Consider the following 15518-nt stretch of genomic DNA (forward strand, 5'->3'; position numbering starts at 1 on the left):
AAATCTACAGTGTTTCAATGGTTTACTGCCAAAACTATAAACGCAGGGCCTGAGTGTGAGTTAATATTTAAGCATCCCTAAAATAACCCCATTATCTCTCATGGCAGGATGCATCAATGTGACTGGGGTTCACCATGCACGGCCTCAAATGCTCTCAGCTTTCTTGCTCTTTACAGAGATTTTGTGTGACCCCCTATCAGGTGTATAACTCACCCTTATAGTTGCAATTTAAAAAGCTTCCAACTCCTGTAACCAAGATGCACCCAAATGAACCCCTCCATCAGAAAAAGCTGAACTAAATTCTCCTCAAAGTCATTCCAAGCTCGCCCCTCAGAGGAACTGCTGCAGTCACGCAGTGGACGGACTCCAGTACACTGCTCCGTGAGAGACTGACCTTGTCGTGGTGACCTGAGATGATTATCTGAGATGGCCAACTTTCTGAGGAGAAACCTAGTTCGCTGAGCAAACTCTGTGCCTTCGAAGAGCACAGATACATCTTTACAGCCCAAGCACCACCACTTCCTAGGTGTGAAGCTAGTGAAATCACTGCAAATCAAAATACAATATTCTAGGAAGCTCAGTCTAGCAGGCAGAAGCTGGAAAAACAATTATATAATGAAAGCTACTCTGCAAAAACTAGCTCTTAAAAGTCCTTCACAGTATATAAAACGTGGGTTTTTGTTTGTATTAGGGTTAGCCAACTACAAAGTCTGAGGTACGGTCCCCAACTGTTCTCACTTTTTTTAAAAGTATTTTTTTTAATTGATTCCAGAGAAGGGAGAGGGAAAGAGAGACAGAAACATCAATGATGAGAGAGAAGGGATTGAGCCCGCAACCCGGGCATGTGCCCTTGACCAGAATCAAACCTTGGACCCTTCAGTCTGCAGGCCGACACTCTATCCACTGAGCCAAACCAGCCAGGGCTGTTTGCACTTCTTACATCATCTGCAAATTCAAGGGGTTCCTCATGCCACCCTAACCTTCGACTACTGGCTAAAAGGATTCACAGATCTCACAGAAAGCCATTGAATGCACAGTTATGACTTATGGAAAATGATACAGAGAAACAACCAAGGGAAGAGATACAGAGGACAGAGTCTGGGAGGGTTCAAAAAGCAGTTTGCATTGTACCAAAGAGTCGCTATCTTCCTGGTATGGAGGCCTGACAATATGCAACATAGCATCAGCAAGAGAAGTTCAACTACCCTTCAGGGTCTTTCATTCGGGCCTCTTTGACATAGGCTTACTAAATTGACTGCCCATATGATTGAATTCAGGCTCCAGCAGCAATTCCCCAGAGGGCCAGGCTGACAGCACATGGCCTGAGGGGCCCATCAGGACTAAGAAGACACTTCTATCACTTGGGAAATTCTAAGGTTTTATAGGTTACCTCCCAGGAGCTGGGTACTAAGACCTTCTTTGGAAAAGGCTAAATTCTTCACTATGCCAGAAGAGAGTAGGATATAATAAAGAATAATCTGTTATAAAGATAAGAGAGAGAATGCTGTTGAGGCTCTGCTTAAAACTAAGTCTAACCTACAGGCCATGTTGTCTTGGAGAAGGTAAGTCCTCATGACATTCTTTTTGTGTGCTGTGCAGCTTTTCATTCTCCAGTAGGAGCCCGGGCTAAATGACATGGGAGAAGAGAATCTTCTCCCCTAAAACCAGTTTTACCTCTCTCTAGAAAATCCAGCTTCCACTGATCTTCACATCTGCTAGAGTCTAGCAGCTAGCCTCTCCTTTGCCCCTTCTCTCCAGGTGAATGGGCTGAACTGTGTCCCCTCCCTCACAATTCATATATTGAAGTCCTGATGCATGGTATGCTAGAAAGCATATTTGGATGAAGGTCATTAAGTTAAAATGAAGTCAATAGTGTTATGCCCAGATTTCAAAATCCCCAATAGACCACCAGGGAGCCAGCCAAGTCCGATGCAAAAGCAGAGAGTCTTTTATTTTTATTACAGACCCGGGTCTGGCTGCCAGCCTCTACCGACGCAACGGTGAGACGAGAGTGTCCACCCGTGGGAAAAAAGGGGTTTTTAATAGGGGGTGGAGTGAGGGGAGGAGATGACTGTGGGCCCTGCCGATTGGCCAGGCGCAAGTCGGGACTTGTTACACAGGATGTGGTCATATCTATGGCATGCACGTCCCTTGATTGTCATTGGTTAGTTTAAAGAAATCCTGGGCATGGCTAGCAGAGGCTTGGGCTTCCGGGAAGAAGGTGCTTTCCTGAGCACATGGCTACCCCAAAAATGGAGGACACAGGGTAAGATGGAGGGTGTAATCCTCGCCCTTTCAAATAGAATGAACCCTAATCAAATGGGATTTATAAAAAGAGAGGGCACTCAGGAGACCGATGCAGAGAGGGAAGACCATGTGAAGACAGGGAGGAAACAGCCCTCTACCTGCCAAGGAGAGAAGCCTCAGAACAAACCAACCTGCTGGCACCTTGACCTTGAAATTCTACCCCCAGAACTGTGAGGAAGTAAACTCCATTGTTTTAGCCGCTCAGCCTGCAGTCCTTGGCTATGGCAGCCCTAGCAAACTCACCAATCAATCACTGATTCATGTCTAATCTTTCAATGAGTTTTTTTGCATCAGTCTCTTTTCTTCTCTTTCACTTATAGAGACCTCTCATCTAGTACTTCTGGCTCTTGTTTCTCATACCTCTAATCAAAGCTCCCATTCACTAATATTCCTAAAAAAGCACAGATATCAAGGTACTCACCTGGTCAAAGACTTCTTGCTAAATGAAGACCCACTTCTTAGCCCAACAACTAATGAATGACCCTATCAACCTTTCCAACTTTATCTTGTGAGGATCTTATCTAAGATCTGCATCAACTGTGGATTTTTCTTCTGAATACCTTTCCTTTCCACCAAAGCTCTACTTTAAGCCTCATCTAAAACATCTTCTTTATGATGACTTCCTAGATCATCCTAGTCAGAAGTGATTTCCTTTGATTTACCTCAAGTTTTTGTTTTTTGTATAACTATTACCTTGTATTGAAGAAACAGCCAGGGTACCAAGTCAAAGGTTCTCATAGTATTGAGACAAAAAGGTTAAAAACTGTTGCTTTATCATTAGGGGGGAAGAGAAAATCATAAAAATACCTGTATGGTGTACCTTCTGAAATCAAGTCTACATGCAATTCTATGTCTAAATTCTTAAGATAGCACATTAACCCTTTAAGAGTGAGATTTATGCGCCATTCTTAGAAGGTCTCTTCCTCCAGCCCCTAAATAATTCACTATTGAAGAATGGAGGTTTCTGTGTATTTGAATATACCTCAAACCATCTTTAAAAAACATTTTTAATCAATATTAAAATAACACTAATATCCATTATCACACAAATTACATGGTAGCAAAAAGCAATAACGTTCCACTTTGTGGTTTAATCATTTTATCAAATGCTCAGAAACATGCGCAAGGAAGGAGGTCAGAGCCCAATGCCATCTTTCAACTAAACCTGTCACAACACCTTTTTTTTTTTTTTGCTTTGCTACCAACAGAGGTTACACAATAGCACTAGTTATACACTCGGGAAAATTCTGAATGATGCCTTACTTAATGTGAAACCTGGCAGCAGAGGAAAAATACAGAGCTATGGGTCACGGACACTTTGATCCATCAATTACAGAACCTTAATAGAGGTAGCAGTTTAACATCCCCTTCATAATCAAGGGTAAGGTAAAGTCTGTGATTTAAATGCTTTCAAGGTACATGTGAAGAAATGAAACAGCTTAAACATGAGAAAAGGGGATACACCAATTTGGACATGCCCATCATTTTATTATGCAAAAGCGAATGGTTTCTATGTTTTTATTAATAGAAATGGCAATTTAATATTGCCATCATTAACAAGGGTAGCCTATCATATATCACCGCAAATGAAAATTCTATTACTATGGCTTTCTATTTCCCCTTAGTTCATAAAATCGAGTTGGTAACAAGCTTTTATCAAATGTCTTGTCCTTGCATTTGGATTCCACTACAGCAGATAACAGGGGTCCATCTCAACCCACCCACTTCCAAGTTATCCAGAGGGCTACACACCAAACGATCTTCTATTCAAAAAGCAATGAAGTTGTCCTTTCATCTTGTCAAGAAGAGTAATTATAATACTTTAAAAAACTTACTTGAACTTTGCTTCCACCTCCTCAGCAGCTTTCTGATATTGTTCAGTGGTGACTTTGTAGAACTCTGAGCTCTGTGGATAAAGATTGATAGCAGAGTTTTCACTTTTCAAGAGGACAAAACGTGTGCAAGATGTACAATGACAAAAAAACACATGAGCTCTTGCTTCAGCCACTCAAACAGTAGCAGAAAGACTTCTTGCACAAATGGAATGGATTCTTATAAAATTCCATGTACCAGTATCCAGTTGTGGGTATCTAAATTACAGAGTAAACTCTCATAGTTATAATTCATCATTATTTGATCCCTCTGATAAGACTCCTAACATAGGTTTGAAGGATTATTTAGTTCTCCCTTATTTGGAATCGATCACTGTAAGATCAAAAGATGCTTGAGACTGAATAATGAAATTCACGCCTATCACGCTGGCCTATTATTCCAGTGTTCCACCTGGGATATTAAAGATCATTTCCTTTTACACTGTATTTGTGTCTTCAAGATGGATTCTCTATGGAGTAGAATGTGTTCAATCACCTCCAGGTGACCACAAGAGCATCAACATTTATAACAAATTAATCAGTAAGAATGAAGGGATGGATTGACATAATTTTTGTATCAAAACATGTTTCCATTACTCCATGAATGAACACATAAGCAACATAAATCAAGTTGTAATAGCAAAGTAACGCCTTTCCTGGGGAAGCAAGATTAAAAATTATCCACTCTGGCTGGCTACTTTGCAGCCTGCCTGCAGGGGGTGGCCTCGATGACCCCAGGAGCCTTCAGACTCAATGAAATATCCTGCAAAAGGCACGGCAGTACAAACGACACACAAGAACACAATGCAGCGGTCTATTGTGCACCTTCATTCTCTAATCACTCAGGCTTCACATGCATGACTGGGGGTAGTTTATTTTTTCATAAATCATTGTTGGTTGGTGAGAAAATGAAAATGAAATCCTCTTCACACCAGTGACCCCTTTGCATTTAACAATCTGGGTTGTCCAATGACAGTCACATCCAGGTTGGTTGGATGTAGATAAAATCAATAGGTATGTGATTAGACAGCCGACTCGGGGTGGCTGCAGAATGGACAGGTCACCATTTGAGATGATGAATGGCTCTCTATCAACCTCCAGTTCCCTCCGATGCTAACATTTACTATAATCTTATTTGGGCTGTGATTTATCTTTCTTGCACCTGATCAATAAAGATGAACAGAACAGTTGTAAGGATCGATTGTAATTTTTTATCATTTTCAAGCACGAAGGTGCATTTCTGACATGAAGACAATATTCTAAGTGTCCTGCTTCTGCATTTTTTTAAAAATCGCAATTTGAGTGATCAGCTGCACTGGTCTATATACGGAGGGGTTTTAATTCATCTGTAGGTCTCAAGAGATCAAAAAGCCATTTGTCTTCTCAGGTATTTTAACTCTAGGCTGTGTCACACCTTCCTATCAGTTCCACTTATAAGATTTTGCTTTTCTTTAAAACACACACCAGCCAAGAAGGCTCTTTTGCCATGTTTGGTTTAAGCTTTGCTTTGAACCCTTCTAACAAAGAGGGCAGTAAAAAGGCACTTACTAGTCGCTACTGACCCTGATGAGAAACTCCCCACATGAATATGATGAACTGTCAAGTGAGTGTTATGTTACTGAACTATCTATTAACATGCTGGCAAAGCAATTACATCTTGATTAACACTTCCAATTATTTTAAGCATTGAAACTGTAATGTCCAGACAGAGCCAGCGCTAGGTTGAAAGATGTGCTTTGTGGTTCTGTTCTGTGACCTTACTAGGTCCTCCAACCCCCCCCATTTCCTTTCCAGTGTTCCTAACCTGTAAAATGTGGGTGATACTAGAGCTCTTATCTCTGCCATAGTTGCTGTAGGCATCCAATTTGATAGGCCAGAAAGCTGTGAGACTTGTTAAGTGATTTTGCAGAGGAAGATCAACATCAAAATAAAATCATTTCAAAGAAAAAGAACTAATTTGGGCGATTCCATTCTGGGTACAAATTAATTCGAAATGATCAGAAACAAATATTAAGCTTTCTAACAAGAATGATGAACAAAGGCAAGAGTTCCCCCATGATATAAATTGGTGAGCTCCCCTCTGCTGTGTAATGCCAAACGCAGGTAAAATTATTACATTCTGCCAAATTTTCTCCTGGGATGTCACACAAATACCTGCTCCTGCATTGCCTGCAAACTTAGCATATACTTTCTCAACTTAAAATTTTGGTTTTTATTTATGTTCCATATTTCCACCTCAGTGGCCTGTTGCCCTCAGTGTATAAATCTTTCTAACAAAGAAAAGTCTCCAGCAGGCAACACCACATAACTAAGGGAATAAACACAAATATGCTAAAGATCTATACATAGACAAAGTGTAATTCATTTAAGCCTTTACTTATTCATTCAACAAAATCAAACCCTTATTATCCCAATAATATTCATCTTGGGGAGTTAGATCCTCATGGAGCTTTCCATCGGATATAAAGAAAAAATAATTATAACAAAGGGCACAAATGCTAACTTAAAAGTTGTTTTACTGGAGTTCAGAAGGAGTAGAGATCTTGGTCTCAGAACTAGCTCATGCTAAAGGAGAGACTACAAACCACCCTGGATGGGTGAGGCCAGCCTAGACCACCCACACCTCGCCAACTCAGCACGAGTGAGTGAGCCCTGCCGAGACCGGAAGTGCCCAGCTGCCAGCAGCCCAAGGTGGTGACCTGCAGAATCATGAGGTAAGGAAACGGTGGCTGTTCTAAACCACTGAGTTTGGAGTAGTTTGTTATACAGTAAAAGCTAACTGGCTCATACCCTTTCCCTGCATTCTCACAGCACCGCGGACTTTTACCCAAGCACTCACCCACAAGACCCCTAAAAGCAAGGCTCTCATCCCACTCACCATTATATTCAGAGCACCCAGCAAAGCACGTGACACACAAACTTACTGAAATAATGTTAGAGTGACACCATTAATGCTAAGCTGCATTCCAACTTTTGCTTTTATTTAAAACAGGATGGGACAGAGACAAGTCTAAAGTAGATGCAATAATACAGAGAAAATGGGATGCTACATTTATTACATGCCTCCTACAAAGTGACAAACAGGCCAGTCTGCTCTACCACGTAAAAAGGAAATGAATATCACTCAAGACTGTGTTCAACAGCAGTAACAGTACAATAACATTTAAAGCTACAAGTAGTCGCTTAAACGAGAAAGTGGTTTATTTTTCTCACGTAATAAGAAGTCTGGATGTTGGAAACCCAGAGCTGATGGAGGTGCCAAGGATATCATCAAATAAATAGGCCTTTTTCTGTATGCCTTCTCAGCCGCCCTTAGCATTTTGCTTTTATCCTCAGTCTCAAGATAGCTACTGCACTTCCATTTATCATGCCCACAGTCTCAAGGAGGAAGAGGAAGGTAAATAAGGGAAGAGAAGCCTCCCAGAGGTTTCACTCACATCTCTTTGGCCAGAATTATAGATCACACACAACCCTGGCTGTGAAAGAGGCTGGGAAATTCAGTATTTTTGTTTTCTCACTTCTAGAGTAAAGGAAGAGAGGAAGGAGTGTGTAATTGGTGTTTATTGAGCCAATTTATCATACCTGCTAAGATAGTTGAAATAACAGCACAGAGTCATGAACAAAACAGTGTGGTTGGCTTTGGGTGCAGGTATCCTAATATTTCTTTCCCATCTCCCTTCAACTTCTAATCTGGGGTGTGGGGGGTATACCCATCTGGCATTCTGATACCCAAAACCAAAGTTTCTTGACAGTGTAGGGAGGAAATGGGAATCAACAAGAGTGGGCATCCTTCCCACGTTTCTCTGGGCTGGCTATGGCCCAGGCTTCTAAATGTGTGATATGTTGCCATTTTCCACTTTCTGAAAAGTCTCCCTTTAAAAGCACATTTTAAAATGCACATGCACAGATGCACATTATTGCTAGATTGAAAAGTATCTGTTTTCACGGTCTAAATTAGATAAAAAGCAAACATGCACACATAGTATTCTTGCAATCTTTTTGAGTTCTGAACCTTATTTCTTTCCTATTGTAACTAATATGATCAAACCTGTAGCACAGAAGGAAAGAACAAATCCAAAGGTCATAGGAAAAGTTTGTTAACTAGCTCTTGTCAGTTTTTACAAAATGCTTCACACGCAGATCTGGGCACAACTGCGTCACGCATCACACTGAGGTACAATTTAAATTCTGGTTCTCAGAGAGTAACACCAACTCACTGTCCATTCAAGGGCGGAAGCAGCTCTGCTCCTGCTTAGCAGGAGTCAGAGAGAGGAGAAACAAGTCTGACCTTGGACGTGAGCAGGCTGGCTGAACGAGGGCTCTCCTCTCTCGAAGCTGATCTAGAATTACCATGACTCGCTACCCCTCCTGTAACCCACCCAAACGCAGGTGTGACTCTACCTGCCTAGCTATTTCAAACAAAGGTCTGGTGTTGACAACCACCCACAAGTCTTCCTTTTGAAAATTTCTAAAAGAGCATCCCTATTGTTAAGTAGTTAGATTCAAAGCAAACTCCTTTACACTTTTTGTTGTAACACTCCCCCCAGAACTGTTATAATACAGGGTGGGGCAAAAGTAGATTTACAGCTGTGAGTACGTGAAACCGAGTTTATTCTTGGATTATTATTTACTAATTGTTGTTTTGCTTTCCATATGAGCAACAGTGAACCTACTTTTGCCAGAACCTGTATGTAATTAGTTAGATGCAGATAAGTACATCTCCCCCAAGATGAGAGCTAAGCATTTGGGACCAAAATTAAATGCTGCAAATGCAACATGGATACAATTCTAGGCACAGAGCCCTGAATGACATTAGGTGGCCCCAAAGAGTTCATGGCTCTTTTTATAGAATCAGACAGAATCAAGAGACTCACTGCAATGTAGCAAAATTTTTAATCGATAGTAACAGCTATAGAATTTTAAAAAATCACTAATGGTCTAAACTTAGTTGATTTAGTGGTTTCAGTATTTCTCCAGAGAAACTGTCCATCAGAAAGCCTGGCAGCTGAGTTGAGTTTACTGCCTCTGCGCTGGGGTATACTCCGAAACCTGTTACAGGTGGTAGAGGAGCGGAGGAAGGAATCTGAGAAGCCTCAGTGAGAAAGTGGCCCTGCGATAGGGGAGCTGGCATCTTAGAGAACCTTGCGTTATTGGCACTCCTTACACCCATGATCCCGATTGCACGGTCTCGGTCTCTCCTTTCATCTCCTTCCCTCTTGCTGTCTACGAGACAGGAAAATCAAAGCTAATATTTGAATAACTTGCAAACTGCCAATAGTGGTTCAGATTCATGGTATATCAGATTCCGTATTCTGTTTCTAAAAGGCTCACCAAGGAATGGTTTGAGTTATTTAAACCAAGTCTCGCTTTTTCAATATAAAACAAGGACCTTATCTTTGCGGGCGACTCTATCAATGGGACAATGTACGTTCAGCACTTGGCATGGAGCCTGGCTTCTCCTTGTGGAAGCCAGAGAGAGGTTCCTGCTCACAATGCCACTCCTGCCAACAACCCTCGGCTCCCTAGCAACCCAACATCAGAGCCTGGATCTCCACTAATTAGCTACACAACTATGCACAAACCTGATCAAGTGGATGGAATCAGACTGTATCACTTTTTCTCACACTGAGTAATGCTGTTGGTTTTGTGGAAGCAATAAACTCAAAAGGCTAGATATTTATCCTGAGTATCTCTAAATTTCTGTTAATGACCATTTGTGTACATCCGTAAGTGTATCATAGTTTTTCTCTACCCTATTTTTTTCAAATCTGCATCACTAGTGATCAATAGTAAATTATTAATTTAGCAGATTCTAACAAATCAAAAATCCCGACTCTTAAGTTCTACAGCAAAGGCAAATGAAGACTCCCCGTGGAAAAGGCTACGACCAGTAGTTTATCCCAAGATCTCTCCTTCCTCCTTAGATAACCCCAGTTCTATGCTAAATATATGGTCAATCAACCCAAAAGTCCCACCTTGTTTCTAGTTAAGATGCAGTAAGCAGAAATGTTGTGTAGGACGTCCTAGCAGGCTGCTAACGGGAGCTGACCTCAGGTGGCAGGGAATCTTTTCAGCCCTTGTGCCTTTTCTCTGTTCCAGGCTGCCATCCTGCAGCACGAACCCGCCTCAGAGAAACCCCTGGCTGGGGTGCCGGAGCCAAACAGCAGGTTCTGGGGCTCTGCTGGCCTGAGGCCACCACGCAGCCCTGACTGACAACCTCTATGAGACTTCTATTAAATAAGAAACAAAACCTTCTTTCTAATTTAAGCCATTCCACTTTTATGACATATAGAGTCCAATTCATCAGAAATAAACCTTCACTACGCCCTACATGCTTGCTTTTTGTACACCTCACAGGTAACTTTAATGACGTCCAATGCCGGGACACACCGGGAGCACCTTTCCCCTCTGCAGGAATGCGTGACTTTCACTCCTTCAGAAATCTGCTTCCTTCTGCTCCTCTCCTTTTCCGACAAAGAACAGGAAGGATTAAAATTGTAGAGCCATGTTCAACTCGAGCATCAAATCTTGCCATCTCTAAGAAACCACACTCATGAAAACCCCATTGTCTCCTGGGCACCTGGGCAAAATTAATAAACTGCTTTTGTAATTACCTTTTCATTCCATTTTTACTATTTCTCAGATAAAAAAAGGACACACAAAGGTATTCAGGGCTTTTGCTGGCATTTCTAGTTTTCTTCCAGGAACTTTAGAAACTTGACTTAGAGTTTTAGGCGTTTTTCTTGATTTAGCTTTGTAATTAGAATAGAAATCCTAGAGTCATTGGCAGCCTTGCCACTATGCAAGTTATATGACTTATACATTAGAGATACTGTCTCAGGCCTCAGTTTTGTCACCTGGGCAATTTAAACAAACTGTACCGCATGCTCAGGTGGCATTCTGCTTCCCTTTTTTGTTCATGTCATCATTTCACAAACACTGCAGGTCTGTGCCAGACATTAGGCCAGCAACTTGGACTATAGCGGTGAGCAAACAGGATGCATGGCCCTACCTTTATGGAGCTTATGGTGTAGTAGAGACAGCCATAAATTTTTTAAATCACAGAAATCAAGGTATAATTAGTAAAAAATTACTGTGCCACTAAGCTGGAATTTTTTATTTCTCAGAAGTGGTTTTTCTAATGAATCTCTAACCACCCTTCATAGCCAGTTATTGTTAGGTATTTTTATTTCCCTTCTATAGTTTTTTGTTTTGTTGTTTTTTTTGGTCAGATATTCCAAGCTTCGTATTAGAAATCTTTTCACTTGTAAAGCTTTATTCTAAAACCTTTAGAAATAAAGGAATTCTACTTGTATTAATGTGGGTGAAAAGAGGTCCAAGTAGTATGAAAAACAGAAATCTAAAAAATAATTTGAACAGTATATTTTATAAACAATAAGTACACTATATGTACACATAAAACCAGGAATGTTCTGCAAAAAATAGCTGTTTCCCCTGGAAAGGGATCTGAGGATGAGATACTTTTCCTTCTTTATCAGACAGCCGTCTATAACAATTTAAGTTTTTACCATGGGCTTGTTTCACTTGAAGTTAAACACACACACACACACACACACACACACACACACACACACATTATATCTTAATTTCCAACAGGCATTATGCCTAAATTCAGAACATGTAAAAAAGAGAAATTATTTAGATATTACTGGGACAGTACTCTCTGACCCTTTCCTGCCCACAGTGACCATTAACCATGCTTATAATGAGATCTACCCTAAATACAAGATATTTTTTTCCTCACTATTATCCTTTTCTATGTAACATCCATAAAAGGTCTTACACTTTTCTGTTGTTTGTAGCTCTTCTCTCCGAGATAAAGCATCTCTCCCTTCTACCTCACCTCTTAGACTCCTATATTACACACCTGAGACCTTTCTGCTCCACGTGACTGCGCGTCTCACTGCTGCTTCTGCAACGGTGAGACAGGCAATTTCACAGCTATCAGAAGGGTTATCACGAGAATTTACCATGATGTCTTGCAAGACCTGGAGAGTAACTTAAAATTACTACATGTTCCCAGCAAAGGAACCTCTCGGTCTCCTGAGGACTGTGTAATGTGACAGTCATTGTCAAGGTCGTAAGTCTTACTTGGGAAGTGCTCGATGAGGTGATGCCACAGCTAACAGCACAGCCACTGGATGGCTCTATACAGAAAGCATCGCATTTGTATTGACAACACAGCTCAGGCTTGCTCTCCTAGCATCTCCCATGGAAAGGAACTAAATCTAACAAACTCTCTGGTATTGCTCAGCACATTCACTGCGGACACCTATGCACACAGCGTCCTCTTGAAAACCGGCCTAAAAAGAAAGCTGAAAACAGTATCTCCATTCACAGTTTTACACTAATCACCTGAGGATTTACAGCACAAGCTCCCTCTTTTCCAGATCCCTGACTGGGGGACTTAAAATCCATTCGTTCAAAAGCACTTCTTCTTCTTTTTATAAAAGAAATGTATTTTTATTTATTTCAAAGAGGAAGGCAGAGAGAAATAGAAACCTCAGTGATGAGAGAGAATCATTGATTGTTTGCCTCCTGCATGCCCCCTACTGGGGACTGAGCCTGCAACCCAGGGCATATGCCCTGACCAGGAATCCAACTGTGACCTCCTGATTCATAGGTAGGTACTCAACCACTGAGCCACACCGGCCAAGCCAAAAGCACTTATTCTTGAAGAGCTAATATGGGACCAGCCCAGTGGTGGGCCCTAGGGATGAGGGTGAAGACATCTTTAAAGTCGGTGGAGAGAGAAATATGAACCACTACCCATCACACCACACAAAGACAACTGCCTTCAGTTTTGTAGTCCTTTTGGCTCTAAGAGTTCCATATTACAATGCAAACACTGCCAACTCCGCGCCCCCCCCCCCTCCCCCCCCCCGCCAGTACGGTGGTAGTAAGCTTTGACATCCAACTTGGTGTTCCTCAAACTTGTAAGGCCCATCCTCTTGACTAAAAATCCTATATAATAAAAGGGCAACATGCAAATAGACCGAATGGCCGAACAACCGAACAAACAATTAAAGCGTAATATGCTAATGATATGATAAGGTTGCTCAACCGCTCACTATGATGTGCACTGACCACCAGGGGCAGACAGTCAACTGATTGACCAGTTGCTATGACATGCACTGACCCCCCAGGGGGCAGATGTTGCGACTGGTAGGTACGCTTGCTGCTGGGGTCTGGCCTTTCAGGATTGAGCGAGATGGGCCGGACATGCCCTGAAGCCCTTCCGCAGTCCCTCCCCGTGGGGTCCCTCAGCCTGGCCTGCACCCTCTCGCAATCCGGGACCCCTCGGGGGATGTCAGAGAGCAGGTTTCAGCCCGATCCTGCAGGCCACTCCCCTTGGGAGGGTGCCAGATGCAGGGCTCATGGCTGGTGAGCGCTGCTGTGGCAGCGTGAGCCTCTCCCTATTGGTACTGATTGGGCACAAGCCCACGGCAGGCATAGCGGGGCCAGGATGAGTGGGAGCGGCAGGTAGGAGCTGCAGGCGGCATTGGACTGCAGGTTTTGGCCCAATCCCTGCAGGCCACCCAGAGGGACCCCACCTGTGCATGAATTTGTGCACTGGGCCTCTAGTCTTATTATATTAATCATAGACATATTCATAGAAATCAAAGAACAGGATCAAATATTAAAGACTAGATGAAATTCGTGCACTGGGCAGGGGGTAGGGGGAGGGTCCCTCAGCCCGGCCTGCACCCTCTTGCAGTCTGGGACCCCTCTGGGGATGTTTGCCTAAGCCGGCAGTCAGACATCCCTCTCACAGTCCGGGGCTCTTGCATTCCGGGACCCCTCGCTCCTTATCGTGCTGCGCTCGCCAGCCGTGAGCCCGGCTTCTGGCTGAGCGGCGCTCCCCATGGGAGTGCACTGACCACCAAGGGGCAGCTTCTGCGTTGAGCGTCTGCCCCCTGGTGGTCAGTGCACGTCATAGTGACTGGTAATTCCACTGGTCATTCGGCCATTCGGTCAATTTGCACAGTAGGGTTTTATGATATAGGATTCTCATAGATGAGAAGACCTCTCAGATGGTTTCCTTGGAGTTCAGGGTGAGAAACTCTAAACTAAATACTTGAGCTTATTATCAGTTAACTTTCTGACAGGGACTCAAACCCAAACAGGTGGGGGCACCACGAGTGCTTCCCACGGTAAAGGTGTGCAGAGTAAGAACCGAGTCCCTGGGCGAAGAAGGCGTGCCAGAGAAGAAAGGGGTCCTGACGGAAAGGCTGGAACCAAGGTAAAGCCTGCCTCCGTCCCACTTCTTTCTGCCTAGTACCTGAATTTTTAAAATATAACTGAGGCCAGGACCAATAACTCATTCTGATCCAGAAAATCTACTTAAGAAAGAGTTTCCTGAAAACTGGGCGAACCTTTGAACTCTTCCCCAGACCTGATAGAGTCGATTTCTTTGCTCCTTGGCACCAGCTGAGCAGCAAATGCAAACTGAATCAAGTCTATTTGTTCAGAAGCAATACCTTCCCAACACTACAGAAAATAAGCAGCTCACATAAAGGAAGACTGCCACCGCCAGGCTCAGAGTCCCAAATTGTGCCGTCTCTGCAAGAGAGGGAGATGATGAAAACATTCTGACACCTCCGCAGGCTCACCAGCTACAAGCCTTAATGAGGGTGCTCTGAAGCGATAGAAATGGCAAAGCATTCCTGTGCTTCAAAAAGTAATGTCATAACTATGCATCGAAGCTATCTGTGTCACCTCTGAGATAGACTCATTAATGCAGACATTTAATGCCTACAGTCAAGAGTCTTGGGCGTGGCACAGGTAAGGGGCAGGGCACTAGCAGCCATGACAGTTTCTCACTGTGGATTTACTTTGGTCCCCACCACTGTGCACTGTCAGAGATCGAGGAGAAACACTATGCAAAACTCAACCAAAGCAAAGACATTTCAAATAATTTTCTAAGCAAAACTTTCACCTAAGAGCAGATGCCCTTCTTCAAAATCTCCTGATGGAAAACAAGGCCTCGAGTCCAGTATTTGGCACATACATGTCCCTGAAAGTGGCAGTTGATAGGTTATAAAAAATTGGTGAGACAAAATCATTTGGTAAAACCATTTATTTTACCCTTATCAAATTGGCTGTTTTCTTTTTGTTTATACAAACATTACCACGTGTTGATGAGTATGTGAAGAAATCGGCTCCCTCATAATTTGCTAGTAAGAGTATACAATTTATGGCAACACGCTTCAAATGTGTTTAACTCAGTTTCATTTCTAGAAATATCTAAAATTAATTATGGGTGTTTAGAAAAATTTCACTAGGAAATTTTTCACCACAGAGTTTATAATATTGAAA

The 15518-nt window shown here is 42.5% G+C and overlaps 1 protein-coding gene across 2 annotated transcripts in view; it reads right to left on the bottom strand.

Annotated features, from left to right (window-relative positions):
- CHCHD3 (coiled-coil-helix-coiled-coil-helix domain containing 3) overlaps positions 1-15518 on the bottom strand; it is a 269949-nt gene that overhangs the window by 49870 nt on the left and 204561 nt on the right. For both annotated transcript variants that reach the window (XM_070423916.1, XM_070423918.1), the window contains one exon: positions 4143-4213. In XM_070423916.1, coding sequence (XP_070280017.1) covers positions 4143-4213 — 71 coding nt within the window. The remainder of the gene's footprint in view (positions 1-4142; positions 4214-15518) is intronic.

Source organism: Myotis yumanensis, unplaced genomic scaffold, assembly GCF_028538775.1.
Source record: "Myotis yumanensis isolate MYYU_CA2020_CCGP unplaced genomic scaffold, mMyoYum1.0.hap1 SCAF_9, whole genome shotgun sequence".
NCBI lineage: Eukaryota > Metazoa > Chordata > Mammalia > Chiroptera > Vespertilionidae > Myotis > Myotis yumanensis.